Source organism: Elephas maximus, chromosome 10 (genome assembly GCF_024166365.1).
Source record: "Elephas maximus indicus isolate mEleMax1 chromosome 10, mEleMax1 primary haplotype, whole genome shotgun sequence".
NCBI lineage: Eukaryota > Metazoa > Chordata > Mammalia > Proboscidea > Elephantidae > Elephas > Elephas maximus.
This window is the reverse complement of record NC_064828.1, coordinates 51520204-51535470: the sequence shown is the minus strand read 5'-3', so window position 1 is coordinate 51535470 and position 15267 is coordinate 51520204. Positions and strand designations below refer to the sequence as shown.

The 15267-nt window shown below is 38.6% G+C and overlaps 1 protein-coding gene across 1 annotated transcript in view; it reads right to left on the bottom strand.

The window, feature by feature from the left end:
- MIA2 (MIA SH3 domain ER export factor 2) overlaps positions 1–12126 on the bottom strand; it is a 116910-nt gene extending 104784 nt beyond the window's left edge. Inside the window, exons 1-3 of the mRNA XM_049899458.1 lie at positions 11974–12126; positions 8379–8512; positions 6012–6098 (exon numbers count right to left, since the gene is read on the bottom strand). Coding sequence (XP_049755415.1) covers positions 6012–6098; positions 8379–8512; positions 11974–12088 — 336 coding nt within the window. The 5' untranslated portion in view covers positions 12089–12126. The remainder of the gene's footprint in view (positions 1–6011; positions 6099–8378; positions 8513–11973) is intronic.
- Between the last annotated feature and the right edge of the window lie 3141 nt (positions 12127–15267).

Below are 15267 nucleotides of genomic sequence, written 5' to 3'. Positions count from 1 at the left end.
AAAAAAAAAAAAGTAATTGTAAATTGTGTAAGTGCTATGTTGTTGTTAGGAGGTGCCATCGAGTCAGTTCTGACTCATAGCAATCCTGTTGTATACAACAGAACGAAACACTGGCCAGTCCTGTACCATCTTTATGATCGTTGTTACACTTGACCCTATTGTTGAATCCACTGTGTCAATCCATCTCGTTAAGGGTCTTCCTCTTTTTTGCTTACCCTCTACTTTACCAAGCGTGATGTCCTAAATAACTTCCAAAGTATATGAGACAAAGTCTCACCATTCTTGTTTCTAAGCAGCATTCTGGCTGTACTTCTTCCAAGACAGGGTTGTTCGTTCTTTTGAAAGTCCATGGTATATTCAACATTCTTCAAAACATCACAACTCAAAGGTGTCAATTCTTCTTCAGTCTTTCTTATTCATTGTCCAGCTCGTGAATGCATATGAGGGGACTGAAAACACCCTGGTTTGGCTCAGGCACGCCTTAGTCCTTAAAGTGACATCTTTGCTTTTTACACTTTAAAGAGGTCTTTTGCAGCAAATTTGCCCAATGCAATGCATCTTTTGATTTCTTGACTACTACTTCCACGGGTGCTGATTGTGGATCCAAGTAAAATGAAATCCTTGACAACTTCGATCTTTTCTCCGTTTATTTGATGTTGCTTATTGGTCCAGTTGTGAGGATTTTTGTTTTCTTTATGTTGAGGTATAATTCATACTGAAGGCTGTAGTCTCCGATCTTCATCAGCAAGTGTTTCAAGTCTTCTTCACTTTCAGCAAGCACGATTGTGTCGTCTGCATAACACAAGTTATTAACGAGTTCTGCTCCAATCCTGATGCCCTGTTCTTCTTCACATAGTCCAGCTTCTCTGATTATTTCCTCAACATACAGATTGAATAAATATGATAAAAGGATACAACCCTGACACACACTTTTCCTAAATTTAAACCACATGGTATCCCCTTATTCTATTCAAATGACTGCTTCTTGATCTAATCTACTTACAGGTTCCTTATGAGCACAATTAAGTGTTCTGGAATTCTCCTTCTTCGCAATGTTATGCTTAATTTGTTATGATCCACACAGTCGAATGCCTTTGCATAGTCAATAAAACACAGGTAAATATCTTTCTGATATTTCTCTCCTTCTAGCCAGGATTCATCTGACTTCAGCAATGATACCCATCGTTCTACGTCCTCTTCTGAATCCAGCTTGAATTTCCAGCAGTTCCCTGTTGATGTACTGCTGCAGCCGCTTTTAAATGATCTTCAACAAAATTTTACTTCTGTGTGATATTAATGGGGAACTCTAGTGGCGTAGTGGTTAAGTGCTACAGCTGCTAACCAAGAGGTCGGCAGTTCAAATCCGTCAGGTGCTCCTTGGAAACTCTGTCCTATAGGGTCGCTATGAGTCGGAATTGACTTGACGGCACTGGGTTTGGTTTTGGTTTTTGGTGATATTAATGATACTGTTTGATAATTTCTGCATTCTATTGGACCACCTTTCTTTGGAATAGGCATAAATATGAATCTCTTCCAGTCAGTTCGCCAGGTAGCTGTCTTCCAAATTTCTTGGCATAGACTAGTGAGGACCTCCAGCACTGCATCTGTTTGTTGAAACATCTCATTTGGTATTCTGTCAATTCCTGGAGCCTTTTTTTTTTTTTCTTTTTTTTGGCCAATGCCTTCAGTGCATCTTGGACCTCTTCCTTCAGTACCATAGCTTCTTGATCATACGCTACCTCCTGAAATGACTGAATGTTGACCAATTATTCCTTCCATCTTCTTTTGATGCTTCCTGCATCATTCAGTATTTTGCTCATACAATCCTTCACTATTGCAACTTGAGATTTGAATTTTTTCTTCACTTCTTTCAGCTTGGGAAGTGCCGAGCATGCTCTTCCCTTTTGGTTTTCTAACTCTGGGTCTTTACATATGTCATAAAAATACTTTGTCTTCTCGAGTTGCCCTTTGAAATCTCCTGTTCAGCTCTTTTACTTCATTATTTCTTCCTTTCGCTTTAGCTACTCGACATTCAAGGGCAAGTTTCAGAGTATCTTCTGACATCCATTTTGGTCTTTCTTTCCTGTTTTTAATGACTTCTTGCTTTCTTCATGTATATCCTTGATGTCATTCCACAACTCATCTGGTTTGAGAGTAAGTTTCAGAGTCTCCTCTGACATCCATCTGTGTCTTTTCTTTCTTTCCTGTCTTTTCAATGACCTCTTGCTTTCTTCATGTATGATGTCCTTGATGTCATTCCACAACTCGTCTGGTCTTCGGTCACTAGTGTTCAATGTGTCAAATCTGTTCTTAAGATGGTCTCTAAATTCAGGTGGGATATAGTCAAAGGCATACTTTGGCTCTTGTGGACTTCCTCTAATTTTCTTGCTTCAACTTGAACTTGCGTATGTGCAATTGATGGTCTGTTCCCCAGCTGGCCCCTAGCCTTGTTCTGATTGATGATATTGTATTTTTTCATCGTCTCTTTCCACAGAAGTAGTCAATCTGGTTTCTGTGTATTCCATCCAGCCAGGTCCACGTGTATAGTCGCTGTTTATGTTGTTGAAAAATAGTATTCTCAATATAGAAGTTGTTGGTCTTGGAAAATTCTATCATGTGTATCTGGCATCATTTCTGTCACCGAGGCCCTATTTTCCAACTACTGATCCTTCTTCTTTGTTTCCAACTTTCACATTTCAATCACCAGTAATTATCAATGCATCCTGACTATAATTTCAGACTGCAGAAGCTGGTAAAAATCTTCAATTTATTCATCTTTGGCCTTAGTGATTGGTGTGTAAATCTGAATAACAGTCATATTAACTGGCTTTCCTTGTAAACATATGGATATTATCCTATTACTGATAGCATTGTACTTCAGGACAGATCTTGAAATGTTCTTTTTGACGATGAATACAACGCCATTCTTCTTCAATTTGTTATTCCTGGCATAGTAGACCATATGATTGTTTGATTAAAAATGGCCAATACCAGTCCATTTCAGCTCACTAATGCCTAGGATATCAATCTTTATGTGTTACATTTCATTTTTGATGATTTCCAATTTTCATAGATTCATGTTTCATACATTCTACATTCTGATTATTAATGGATATTTGCAGCTGTTTCTTCTCATTTTGAGTCATACCACATCAGCATATGAAGGTTCTGAAAGCTTGACTCTATCCACGTCATTAAGGTCGACTCTACTTTGAGGAGGCAGCTCTTCCCCAGTTGTATTTTGAGTGCCTTTCAATCTGAGGGGCCCATCTTCCAGCACTATATCAGACAATGTTCTGCCACTATTCATAAGGTTTTCACTGGCTAGTTTCTTTCAGAAGTAGACTGTCGAGTCCTTCTTCCTAGTCTGTCTTAGTCTGAAGCTCAGCTGTAATCTGTCTGCCATGTGTGACCCTGCTGGTATCTGAATACTGGTGGCATAGCTTTCAGTATCACAGAAACACGCAAGGCCCCTCAGTAGGACAAACTCACAGACTGAGGGGTAAGTGCTATAGAGTAAATAAACAGGGAACTGTGATTAAGAAGCAATAATTAGTGGTGAGTAGCAACTAGGGTCTTAAAAGCCTATGCCTTAGTTATGTAGTACTGCTATAACAGAACTACCATAAGCAGATGGCTTTAACAAAGAGAAATTTAGTCTGTCACAGTCAAGGAGGCTAAATGTCTGAATTCAGGATGCCAACTCTGGGGGGAAAGCTTTCTCTCTCTGTCAGCTCTGGAGGAAGGTCCTTATCATCAATCTTCCCCCTGTCCATGAGCTTCTCAGTGCAGAGACCCCAGGTCCAAATGACACACTCTGCTCCTGGCACTACTTTCTTGGTGGTATGAGGTCACTCTGTCTCTGCTCCCTTCTCTCTATCACAGAAGAGACTGACTCAAGATATAGCCTACTCTTGTAGTTAGGTCCTTAATATAACTGCCTCTAATCCTGATTCATTAACATCATGAGGTAGGATTTACAACACATAAGAAAATCACATCAGATGACAACATGGTAGACAATCAAACAATACTGGAAATCATGGTCCAGCCAAGCTGATACACATTTTTGTGGGATACAATTCAATCCATAACAGCCTGTGAGCAGCCATCTATGATATATCTACTGGTCCCATCCCAGCTGGAGCAAAGGAGAATGAAAAAGACCAAAGACACAGGGAAAGATTAGTCCAAACAACTAACGGACCACAACTACCACAGCTTTCACCAGACTGACTCATAACAACTAGATGGTGCTCAGTTACCACCACTGACTTCTCTGGCAGGGATCTCAACAGAGGGTCCCGAGCAGAGTGGGAGAAAAACGTAGAACAAAATTCAAATTCACCAAATAAATAGATAAATAAAAGACCAGGCTTGCTGATCTGACAGAGACTGGAGAAACCCCAAGAGTATGGCCCCCAGACACCATTTTAACTCAGTAGTGAAATCCCTCCTGGGGTTCATCCTTCAGCCAAAGATTAGACAGGTCTATAGGGCCAACAATAACACAAGTGAGGGACATGCTTCATAGTTCAACCATGTATATGAGACTAATGGGCACGCCAGTCCAAAAGCAAAGACGAGAAGTCAGGAAGAAACAGGAGAACTGGACAAATGGAAACAGGGAAACTGGGGTGGAGAAGGGGAAAGTATGGACACATTGCAGGGTTGGCAACCAATCACAAAACAATTAGTGTATTAACTGCTTAATGAGAAACTAATATGCTCTGTAAACTTTGACCTATATCACAATAAAAATAAATAAATAAGAAGGAATAATTACATTAGAATCATCATGGATGGCTGTCTGAGGCAGTAATGTTTAAGCCATGACCTAAAGGATATGAAGGGACTAGCCATGTGAAGAACTTAGAGAGAGCATTCCAACTAGGGGCAAGAGTCTGCTTGAGTCTCTGGGCTGGGGAAGAGCTTGGCATGTTCTAAGAACAATCAAAATGCCAATGTGGCTGGGAGTATAGTGAGTGTGGGGAGAGTGGCACAAGACTGGGTCAGCAAGGGGAGCAGAAGCAGACTATGTGACACCTGTGCTGCCAGGGTAAGGGGTCTGTGTTTTACTCCATTGAAGGGCTTTAACCAAGGGAATTACATGATCTGATTTTCTGTTTTTGTTTTTACAAGATCTGTTGCTTTTTGGAAAACGGCCTGGAAAGGGATAATGCTGAGGCAGAGAGACCAGTAAGAAGGCTATCGTAGTATTTGAATCAAGAGATGACAGTGCCTTGGATTAGGGTGTTGGTGAGAGTGAAAATGGGGAGAAGATAATATACTCCAGATACATTTTGGAGATAACACTGATAGGACCAATTATTATACAGTAAATGGATGGTTAATTCCAGAGTTTGTGTTGGAAAAGAGCCAGATAATATTGGCTCAACTAGGCAGAATTACTTCACACTGACCTCATTTACAGTAAATTGGCTTAATCCGGAATCTAAATAGGTTAATCAAGTTCACATATTGAAAAGTCCCCTCCTGATTCCTGTTTTTACTATCAAGTCCAGCATTAACAAGCTCAACATTATCAAGCTTATTAAAAATGCAAACAGAAAAAAGAGGTTGTTCAGATATAAGACACATATGGAATGTGGTGAGAAATAAAATCTGGTCCCAATAGGACAAAAACATTAGTAATAATGTCTAACACTTATATATATAAAAAAAAACTTATATAGCACTTACTAAATGTTGTTCTATGCACATTACATATATTTACTTATTTATTCATAAATAAATTCATGAGGTAGCACTATACAATGATCATTACCCTAATTCTACAGATGAGCAAACTGAGGCACACAGGGCCATATAACTAGTAAGGGGCTGAGTCAGGCCTTGAACTCAGACAGCCCACCTCCAGAATCCATGCTCTTATCTACTATACTGTCTGTCTGTTAATTGTTCAGAAAGCAAAATCTTTGCCTGTCATCGACTTCATCTTATCCAAGAAAATTTAAGTTCAAATAATAAACGAGAATGACTTTACTCACTTTAGTTGATAATTGAACTTCCTCAGATATGAACACCTCTTCAATCTGGACTGCATCTCTGGGAAAATATCCAAAGTCCTTTCCTTTCTATCAAAATGAAGAACAACGATTATCGAGGAAGAGTGATCAAAGCAATAATGCCTACTGAGCCTATTTTTTTGCCCCATGTCCTTGGCTTTCATTTACTTCAACTCACAAATATTAATTGGCTTTCAATTGTCCTCTAAAAGAAAGTGAGTGAAGTCATATTCTTTTCGTTATTCAAAAGGAACAGCATTAATTTAAGCGAACAAAAAGCCATGGTGTAACATGCCACTTTTTTAAACTTCAGAAGGGAAACCTTTGCGTATACGTATTTTCTTCCTTTTACTGTCTCTTAACGGCCTTCCTTGCCCTGGTGGACCACAGATTTGCCCTGGCAGACCTAGCAGAAATCAAAAGGCAAGGCATTCCCCAGACACTGCTAGCTCAGAACTGAAACCACACACAAAGCGCACTTGTCAGACAAAGATTAGACAGCCCTATAAAATACATAATAGCACACGTGAGGAACGTGCTTCTTAATTCAATTAAATATACAAAACCAAATGGGCAACTCCTGCCCAAAAGCAAGATGAGAAGGCAGGAAGGGACAGGAACTGGATGAACAGACACAAGGGAACCTGGGGTGGAAAGGGCGAGCATGCTATTACATCGTGGGGACTGCAACCAATGTCACAAAACAATATGCGTATAAATTTTTGAATGAGAAACTAACTTGAGCTGTAAACTTTAACTTAAACTAAAGCACATTAAAAAAAAAAAGGCAATGGTGGCAGTGGCCAAGCTAGAAGGAGCTATCACATATTCAGCATTTTCAGAGTGCCAAAATTAAGAGGCTTGAACTCTAAACGGGCCACAGGTAGATTCATCAGGATAGTAAAGTTCCACAAGCCCTTCAGGGAGAATCTGGCTCCAGTCATCTTTTCTGGGACAACCTTGGTAGCAGAAATCCTCCATGTAAGTACATGTAGGATATCCTCCAAGAGTGAAGGCTTCACACAGCCACTCTCAGCTCGTTTTCTAATCCTGTCAAAGTTTAAAGAACATATTCCTTTAGTCCTCTGGCCAGAATCATCACAGTCAATTGTGTTTCTTTCAGCTCCCCAGTTGCTCCAATTATATAGAAACAGCCTGAGGGTGGGCTCCACAGGTTAGTTCCTATCTGCATGGACTAAACATCTAACGCCCCAAAATAAGTGTGCCTGAAGCTTCACCCTGGCTACACACTTTAAACCCTGCTTTTGTATAGAACTACAATTTTCACACAAAGGAAACAAGGAAGAAAGCTTTCTTTGCCTCAAATGACACTGTGTCATCTTTCTTATGACTGTATTGGACACCTCCAGGCATTCAGGACATACACTGGCATATGGAAGGCACCTCTAAGCAGTCAGGAAGTCAGGAGCTCGAGGGGTCAGGCAAACCATTCTGCCCAGCGACAGTCAGAGGTCATACAGCTCTAATGTGAAAAAGCAGGGTTTCAAATAGAATCTGCTCTTTCAAACAGTGACCACAGTGGCTACACAAGGGAGAGATCTGGTGCATGTGCAATACAGAATGATGTATGTATCAGTTTGGACATGCTGGGAGTAGTATCATTTATCATAGCATCTTTTCATTATAATGCATAATGAAACAGAGATACAAACCTATTTCCCATTGAAAACATTAATCATTAATTTTCCTATGTTATACATTCAGACGATTCAGGCTTTTGGGAATTTCAACGTACTAGGACTTTGGGCTCAATAAAAGGCTCTCCCTAGTTGTTATTTTTTTTTTTCTATGAAAGATTCATACGCCAGCTTCCTGGGCTACTAACCTTTCTAAGGATCACTTCGGTAACAACTCAGCCCTTTATTTGCTCAGAAAGGCATATCATTTAAATCAATTAACTAAAATTTTCCGTACTCTCCTGTATTTGACCACTGGCAGCACCAAGGAGCGGATGGGGTTGACTAGCCATCGCATAATCTCCGCCAGCACCCTTAATTCCAAATATATACAAAATCTAAATTTAAAAAGTATGCACGTTATATAAAAATTAATTTCATGGCATTCTCTGAGCCCTCCGTCCTCACCAGACTGCTTCCCCAAAAGCCTCTATTATAGAAATTCTGGAACCACCACTGAACATACTCAGTTTTTGTTTGTTTAAATATGTTAAGGTTTTTTAATATTTACTCAGTGCTTTGAGATTCTTAAAGTTTCTTTAGAGATGAAAAGCAAGCATCTTTGCGCAAAAAAAAAAAAAAGAAAAAAATTTTTTTTTTTTTGTGCAAGCTGGTCATTTATTCTGAATTGTTTTTAAGACTAGATACTTACACTTCCTGCCCACAAATCTTCCCTTTCTCCTGCAAGTTTAACATAAACAGATATCTCTTCTCCCTTAGTGAAGTTCAGGTATCGGCAGTCAGGTCCTCTGTAATCTCTCACGGCTAAGACTCTGCTTATTAAAGCTAGGTAAACAAGTAAAGAAAAATACACACTTGAAATTAAAATGTCATTTCTCTTCCTCCCATCTTTATCTCTTCCAATTCGTCCAATGTATTTCCAAATGCTAATTTCCTTGCATCATTTATGGCCTTAAAAACCTCAGTATACTTCCCACCACACACAGAATCAAGCCTAAACTCTTCCATTTGGTATCCAGTGCTGTCCATACCCAGCTCCACCTTCACTATCTACAAGCACCTCCTCCTACTTTATACAGCTCAGGGCTACCATCAGGCGCTTCTATCCATCGTCCCTGGAATATGCCATTATTATTCTCCAGTTTGTATGGAAGGGAAGGAAAAGATGATTAGTTTGCTTCCTGGTACCTATTGTATCCTGATAAGCTCTTTCAAATTCTTTATTTTATTAAATCCTCAAAACAGATCTGTAAGGTAAATAATCTCATCTCAGTCTAACAAATGAGCCTTTAACTGAAACACAGAATTGTTCACACAGCTGAGGAATAGTGTAGCCAAAATTGCACTGAGATTCTGTCCACTGCAACATTCACTTTCCTTATTCTGGGTGCTTATTTCTGCTCTTTCCTAAGCCCAGAAACCCTTCCATCACTCTTCACGGACCACTCAAATCTATTTCCTCTATGACACATCCCTAATCATTCTAGCCTATTCTGATTGCCCCTTCTCTGAACTTCAATATTACCTACTATTCTTACTACATTGTATCACTATTTAACTGTTTCATATTGACCTGTCTTGTCACCATCCATTAGAATGAAAACTCCTGGAGGGCAAAAGGTTTACTTCACTTTGCATTTGATTCATTTTAGATGCATACCACCCAACCTCAATTCCAGCACATATTAGAACCTCACTAACTATGAAAGAATCGTTACCAAATATACTAGATTTAGTTAGCCCTTCAACATGCAAAGTAATACACATATCTTATTAACCATTATAATTATATGTAAAACATTTTTTATAAAGTCACACAATTAAAATAAAAACATTATAAATGATTATAAATCTGAATGTTCCTTTTTCAAGTTCTGTGTCTAGCTCTAAGGATACTAAAATGAGGTTGTACTATAAAGAAGAAAAGAAAGATAATTATTATAAAACATTGCCTAGTAAACTTTTTATGTTAAATCATATCAAAAGGGTTAAGGACAATCTTACTCTTAAAATTTTTCCTTATAAGGTATTTATATTTATACTAATAATATGTCACATTTTTAAAATTACATGTTGCACATTAGAAATAATTCTTTTATATTGGAGAGATATAACTTATTTAAAGCAACTCTAATATACTAGGATGTAATTTATTTTATGTCATAAAGCTACTAAAAATACATATTCTTCCCTGAGAGACCGAATTACTGGACTGAGGGCTGGGGGCCCTGGTCTCAGGGTACATCTAACTCAACTGGCATAACATAGTTTATAAAGAAAATGTTCTACATCCTACTTTGGTGAGTAGTGTCTGGGGTCTTAAAAGCTTATGAGCAGCCATCTAAGATACTCCACTGGTGCCACCCTATCTGGATCAAGGAAGAATGAAGACAACCAAAGACACGAGGGAAAGATTAGTTCAAAGGACTAATGGACCACAACTACCACAGCCTCCATCAGACTGAGTCCAGCACAACTAGATGGTGCCCGGCTACCACCACCAACTGCTCTGACAGGGATCACAACAGCGGGTCCCAGACAGAGCTGGGAGATGAAGAGAAAAATGCAGAACAAAATTCTAGCTCACAAAAAAAGACTTGACTTACTGTTCTAACAGACTGGAGAAACCCCTAGAGTATGGCTCCCAGACACTCTCTTAACTCAGTACTGAAGTCACTCCTGAGGTTCACCCTTCAGCCAAAGATTAGACAGGCCCATAAAACAAATTGAGACTAAATGGGCATATCAACCCAGGCATAAGGAGGAGAAGGCAGGAGGGTCCAGGAAATCTGGTAATGGGGAACCCAAGGTCAAGAAGGGGAGTTGTCGACACGTCATGGGGCTGACAACCAATGTCACAAAACAATATGTGTATTAATGTTTAATGAGAAACTAATTTGCTCTGTAAACCTTTATCTAAAGTACAATAAAAGTAAATAAATAAAATAAAAATATATATTCCTAACACCAATTTCCAAGGTCCCTGGTGGCACAATAGCTAAGTGCTCAGCTGCTAACAGAAAGGTTGGCAGTTGAAACCTACCACCAGCTCTGTGGGAGAAAAGATCTAGAGATCTGCTTCCATAAAGATTTCACCCTAGCAAGTGGCCATCTAGGATACTCCACTGATCTCACCCCTTTGGGAGCAAGGAATAATGATGAAAACTAAAGATACGAGGGAAAGATTAGTCCAAAGGACTAATGGACCACATATACCACAGTCTTTACCAGACTCAGCCCAGTACAACTAGATGGTGCCCGGCTACCACCACTGACTGCTCTGACAGGGATCATGATAGAGAGTCCCGGACAGAGCTGGAGAATAATGTAGAACAAAATTCTAACTCAAAAAGAAAGGCCAGACTTTCTAGCCTGACAGAGCCTGAGGAAACCCTGAGAGTATGGCCCCCCGACACCCTTTCAGCTCAGTAACGAAGTTACTCCTGAGGTTCACCCTTCAGCCAAAGAGTGGACAGGCCCATAAAATGAAACGAGACTAAAGGGGCATTCTAGCCCAGGGGCAAGGATTAGAAGGCAGGAGGGGACAGGAAAGCTGGTAATAGGGAACCCAAGGTTGAGAAGGGAGAGTGTTGACTTGTTGTGGGGTTGTTAACCAATGTCATAAAACAATATGTGTACTGTTATGAGAAACTAGTTCTGTAAACCTTCATCTAAAGTACAAAAAAAAAAAAAAAAAGATTTCATCCTAGGAAACCCTACGCGGCAATTCTACTCTGTCCAATACAGCTGCTAAGAGTTGAAATAGACTTGACAGCACGAACAATAACAACTGATTTCAATATTTTTACAAAATAAATAAATACAGAAACAATTGCTGTATGATAAATTTTAGAATGAATAAATCATGATGGTTTGAAATAAAAACATTTTTTGAAAACAGGAAAATTCTGATTCTGAAATAGAAACTAAAAAATATAAGGACTTTATATTTATATTGGTATGAATAGCCTATTCATACCAATTGATTATATTTATCTTAAAAAAAAAACAGTAAAACGGCTAATTTGTTTTTGATACATAGACTAAAACCAATAAATTTGCTGATATATTTATATGTCAGACTACTCTTTATCCATTTGTATATTTACATTTAATACTATCACAAAATGCCTTGCTTCCAGCATTTTCTTTTTATACCAAGCTGTAGTTTATAATTGCAAATATTCTTCAATATTAATGCTCATTCTTATCACACACATCCACAATTACACTAGATGTCATTTCAGAGCCTCAATTTAAGAGGAAAAGAAAAAAAGCAAACTTACTTTCACATTCCAAGTCGCCACAGTTTTTAAGGTCTGTCAACAGTTTTGTACTCTCCAGACTCTTTGTCAAAGAAATAACCAAAAGAAGGATTCTGTGAACTCCGAGATTCGCCATGCTAAAATGAACAACCAGGAATTCAAAATGAGCTTTAAACTGATTGTTCAGGTGGTAGATATGCCAGGCAAAACAGAAGATACCCTACTTTCTTCACTAAATATAAGAGAAAAAAAATTGAGTTTTTTTTTTTTTTTTTAATTCTTGGGTAACTACATTTTTTTCTCTCTTTTTAGTCTTAACTTGAGAGACAAACACTGTTCTCAATCTGCAGTGTCAGGTATCCAGATAACACATAACAGTTTAATAATTAACAGGGATTTTTAGTTGGACTAATGTCTTTATAAAGGTGGCCCAGTAAAACTGTCTCACTTAAAGGCACACTGCATACAACAGGATAGTTCTTAAACAGTCCTCCACGAAAAGGTAATCTCTGCCTAACGAAGTCTAAGGAAGATCAGTCAACAAGTATAAACTGAGTATTTGCTGCATGCAAATACCATCATCAGTGGAGAAAGTATATAGTTATATGTAGAAACAGTGATAACTTGTTAAAAGCACAGTTTTTGAAATACCATGATGAAAGTTATTTAAGAAAGCACCCGAATTTTCATATTAAAAAACCCTTCAGTGTTACTGTGAAGGTGAAATTTGTATTTCCTTAAGAATAAAAGGTAAAATGTATTAAGTACTTTGTTTCAGGCGGAAACCCTGGTAGTGTAGTGGTTAAGTGCTATGGCTGCTAACCAAGAGATCGGGAATTTGAATCCACCAGGTCCTCCTTGGAAACCCTGTGGGGCAGTTCTACCCTCCTATAGGGTTGCTGTGAGTCGGAATCAACTCAACGGCAATGGGTATGTTTCAGGTGCTATTTTAAATATTTAAGTGTATGATCTCATTTAACCCTCACACCAACTCTTTGAGCTAGGCAATATTATCATCCCCATTTTTTCATATGAGGAAACTGAGGCACATGGAAATTGGTTAAATCACATGCCCAATGTCACTTACTGAGTAAGGGAAGAAAAATTCAAACCTAGGCATGGTGACTCCCTATACCCTTAATCACTGTGCTTTGCCACCAAGGATCAAGTCATCTGCCATGAAAGATGTCCACTCTGTCTCCAACAATACTGTTCCAGAAACAGCAGCTACAGTATTAATTCAGGTTTTAAAAAGTATATATATATATGACAGAGAGAGATGTCCAAAAGAATGCTCCCTAACACTGTAGGAGTGTGTAGTGTGACTTCAGATGGTATTCACTTTCTTCTTCCTGTTTTTCCATATTGTTTGACTTTTTTTTAAATCAGTAAGCATGTATATTTTAAAATAACAATAAAGCTATTAAAATCAAGTCATCTGAATGTTACTGCCACTTCAAAAGAATCAAAGCCCTGTATTGGAAGCTTATGTGTAAAACAAGGTATTAGTAGATTGGCAGAACCCAGTTACCTGATTTCAAACTCAGGAAGGTATTCTTCTAAGCCTTTCTTTGCTCTACGTTTTCAGTGTGTTTGAGCTTGCTAAAAAACAAAACAAAACAAAACTCACTGCCATCTAACATGCACAAAATCTGTCTGCAGGCTCTTGGCCTCCAGTTAGAACACAGCACTTGTGTGGCACCACACTCCCCTCTAGTGCCTGAAACAAACACATACTCAGTACCTGAGCAAATGTTGGCTTTTAAGCCTCTAAAAACATTTTTGTTTGTTGTTTCCAAGAAGATCCTGACTGTCAGGTCTAAGATTCTTGCACCCTTAGAAAGTATCCAATAGACCATGCAGATGAGGGCCTGGGTCTATAGTCATTTGGCTTGAAGTCAGAGCACAGCATAGTTGTACACATACATATACACAAAAGTGTAGATTAGTTTCCCGAATACCATTGCAAATGTGTAAATTATGCTGTCAAAGAATTTAAAGAAGGATCACCTCTTTAGCTTCAAAATATGGTACAGGATTATTTGTGTAACTTGCATTACCAAATTCAATACAAATAAAAAATATTTAGTAATTAATGGAACGTAACTATCCTTTTTTTTTTTTTTTTAACTATCCTTGTTTTGTATCCTTTATTAAAGACATTGTGGCTAAATTCTGAACTAATTCATTTAATCATGTTCTAAATTAAGAAAGACAAGAGACCAGCGAAATTTAAAATTGTCTATTGAGTGACTTGAAAATTTGAACCAAACAAGATCTGAGCCAAAAACAAGAGAAAAATCCTTGCCAGGGTACTAGTCGGGAGAGATTTGTTAACACTAGAAATGCTCCCACTTTTCCTGGTAATGCACTCAGATGATCTCACTTTATGTTCAGATCATTATCTAAATATAACCTAACAAGCTATCTGAAAATGTGGTAGCAAAATGTTAATTAAGGGAGACCTGGTGGTGCAGAGGTTTAGCACTCAGCTGCTAACTGCAAGGTTCCCGGTTCAAACCCACAACCACTCTGCAGGAGAAAGATGTGGCAATCTGCTTCCATAAAGATTTACAGCCTTGGAAACCCTATGGGGGTAGTTCTATTCTGTTCTGTAGGGTTGCCATGAGTGGATGGTGGTGGGTTTGGTTTGGATTGTGGAATGTTAATTAACTGTCCATCAGACCCAGGTGGAGAGGTTGGTGGGTGAAGAGAACAAGAGCATTAAAGAAGCCAAAGTATCAATTTTCACTATAAAAAACAGTGGCATTAATTAGCCAGATGTTATCTAATTATGGATCCATTTGTAGATTAAGTGTTGTGTCAATATTCAAATACAATGCTACTGCTGAGGAAGGTGCCACGGTAAAACAACTTAGACAGGAATACTGATCTGGAAGACCTATGGCAGTCTTCACAAACCATACAGGAGGTAAGAGTACTTACTGCACAAAACTAAACAATGAATCATCAAAGCCAATGTTCAGTATCTTAGAGATAATGGCACAGAGCTTTTTTTTGCATGAAAACAAAGACGTAACCATGAATATTGCACTTCTACTGCTTGGTGATGTTGTCTTGGGCACTATATGGTACCGTCTTCTTAGCACTTCAGATTTCCTAAAGTGGGAACGTATTTTCTTCAACCAGCTACCTGCAACTCTGACAATTTACAGGATAGAGAAATTTAATTAGAAGTTACTTGGGATAAGCGGAAATCCTGGTGGTGTAGTGGTTAAGAGCTATGGCTGTTAACAAAAAAGTTGGCAGTTCAAATCCACCAGGTGCTCCTTGGAAACCCTATGGGGCAGTTCT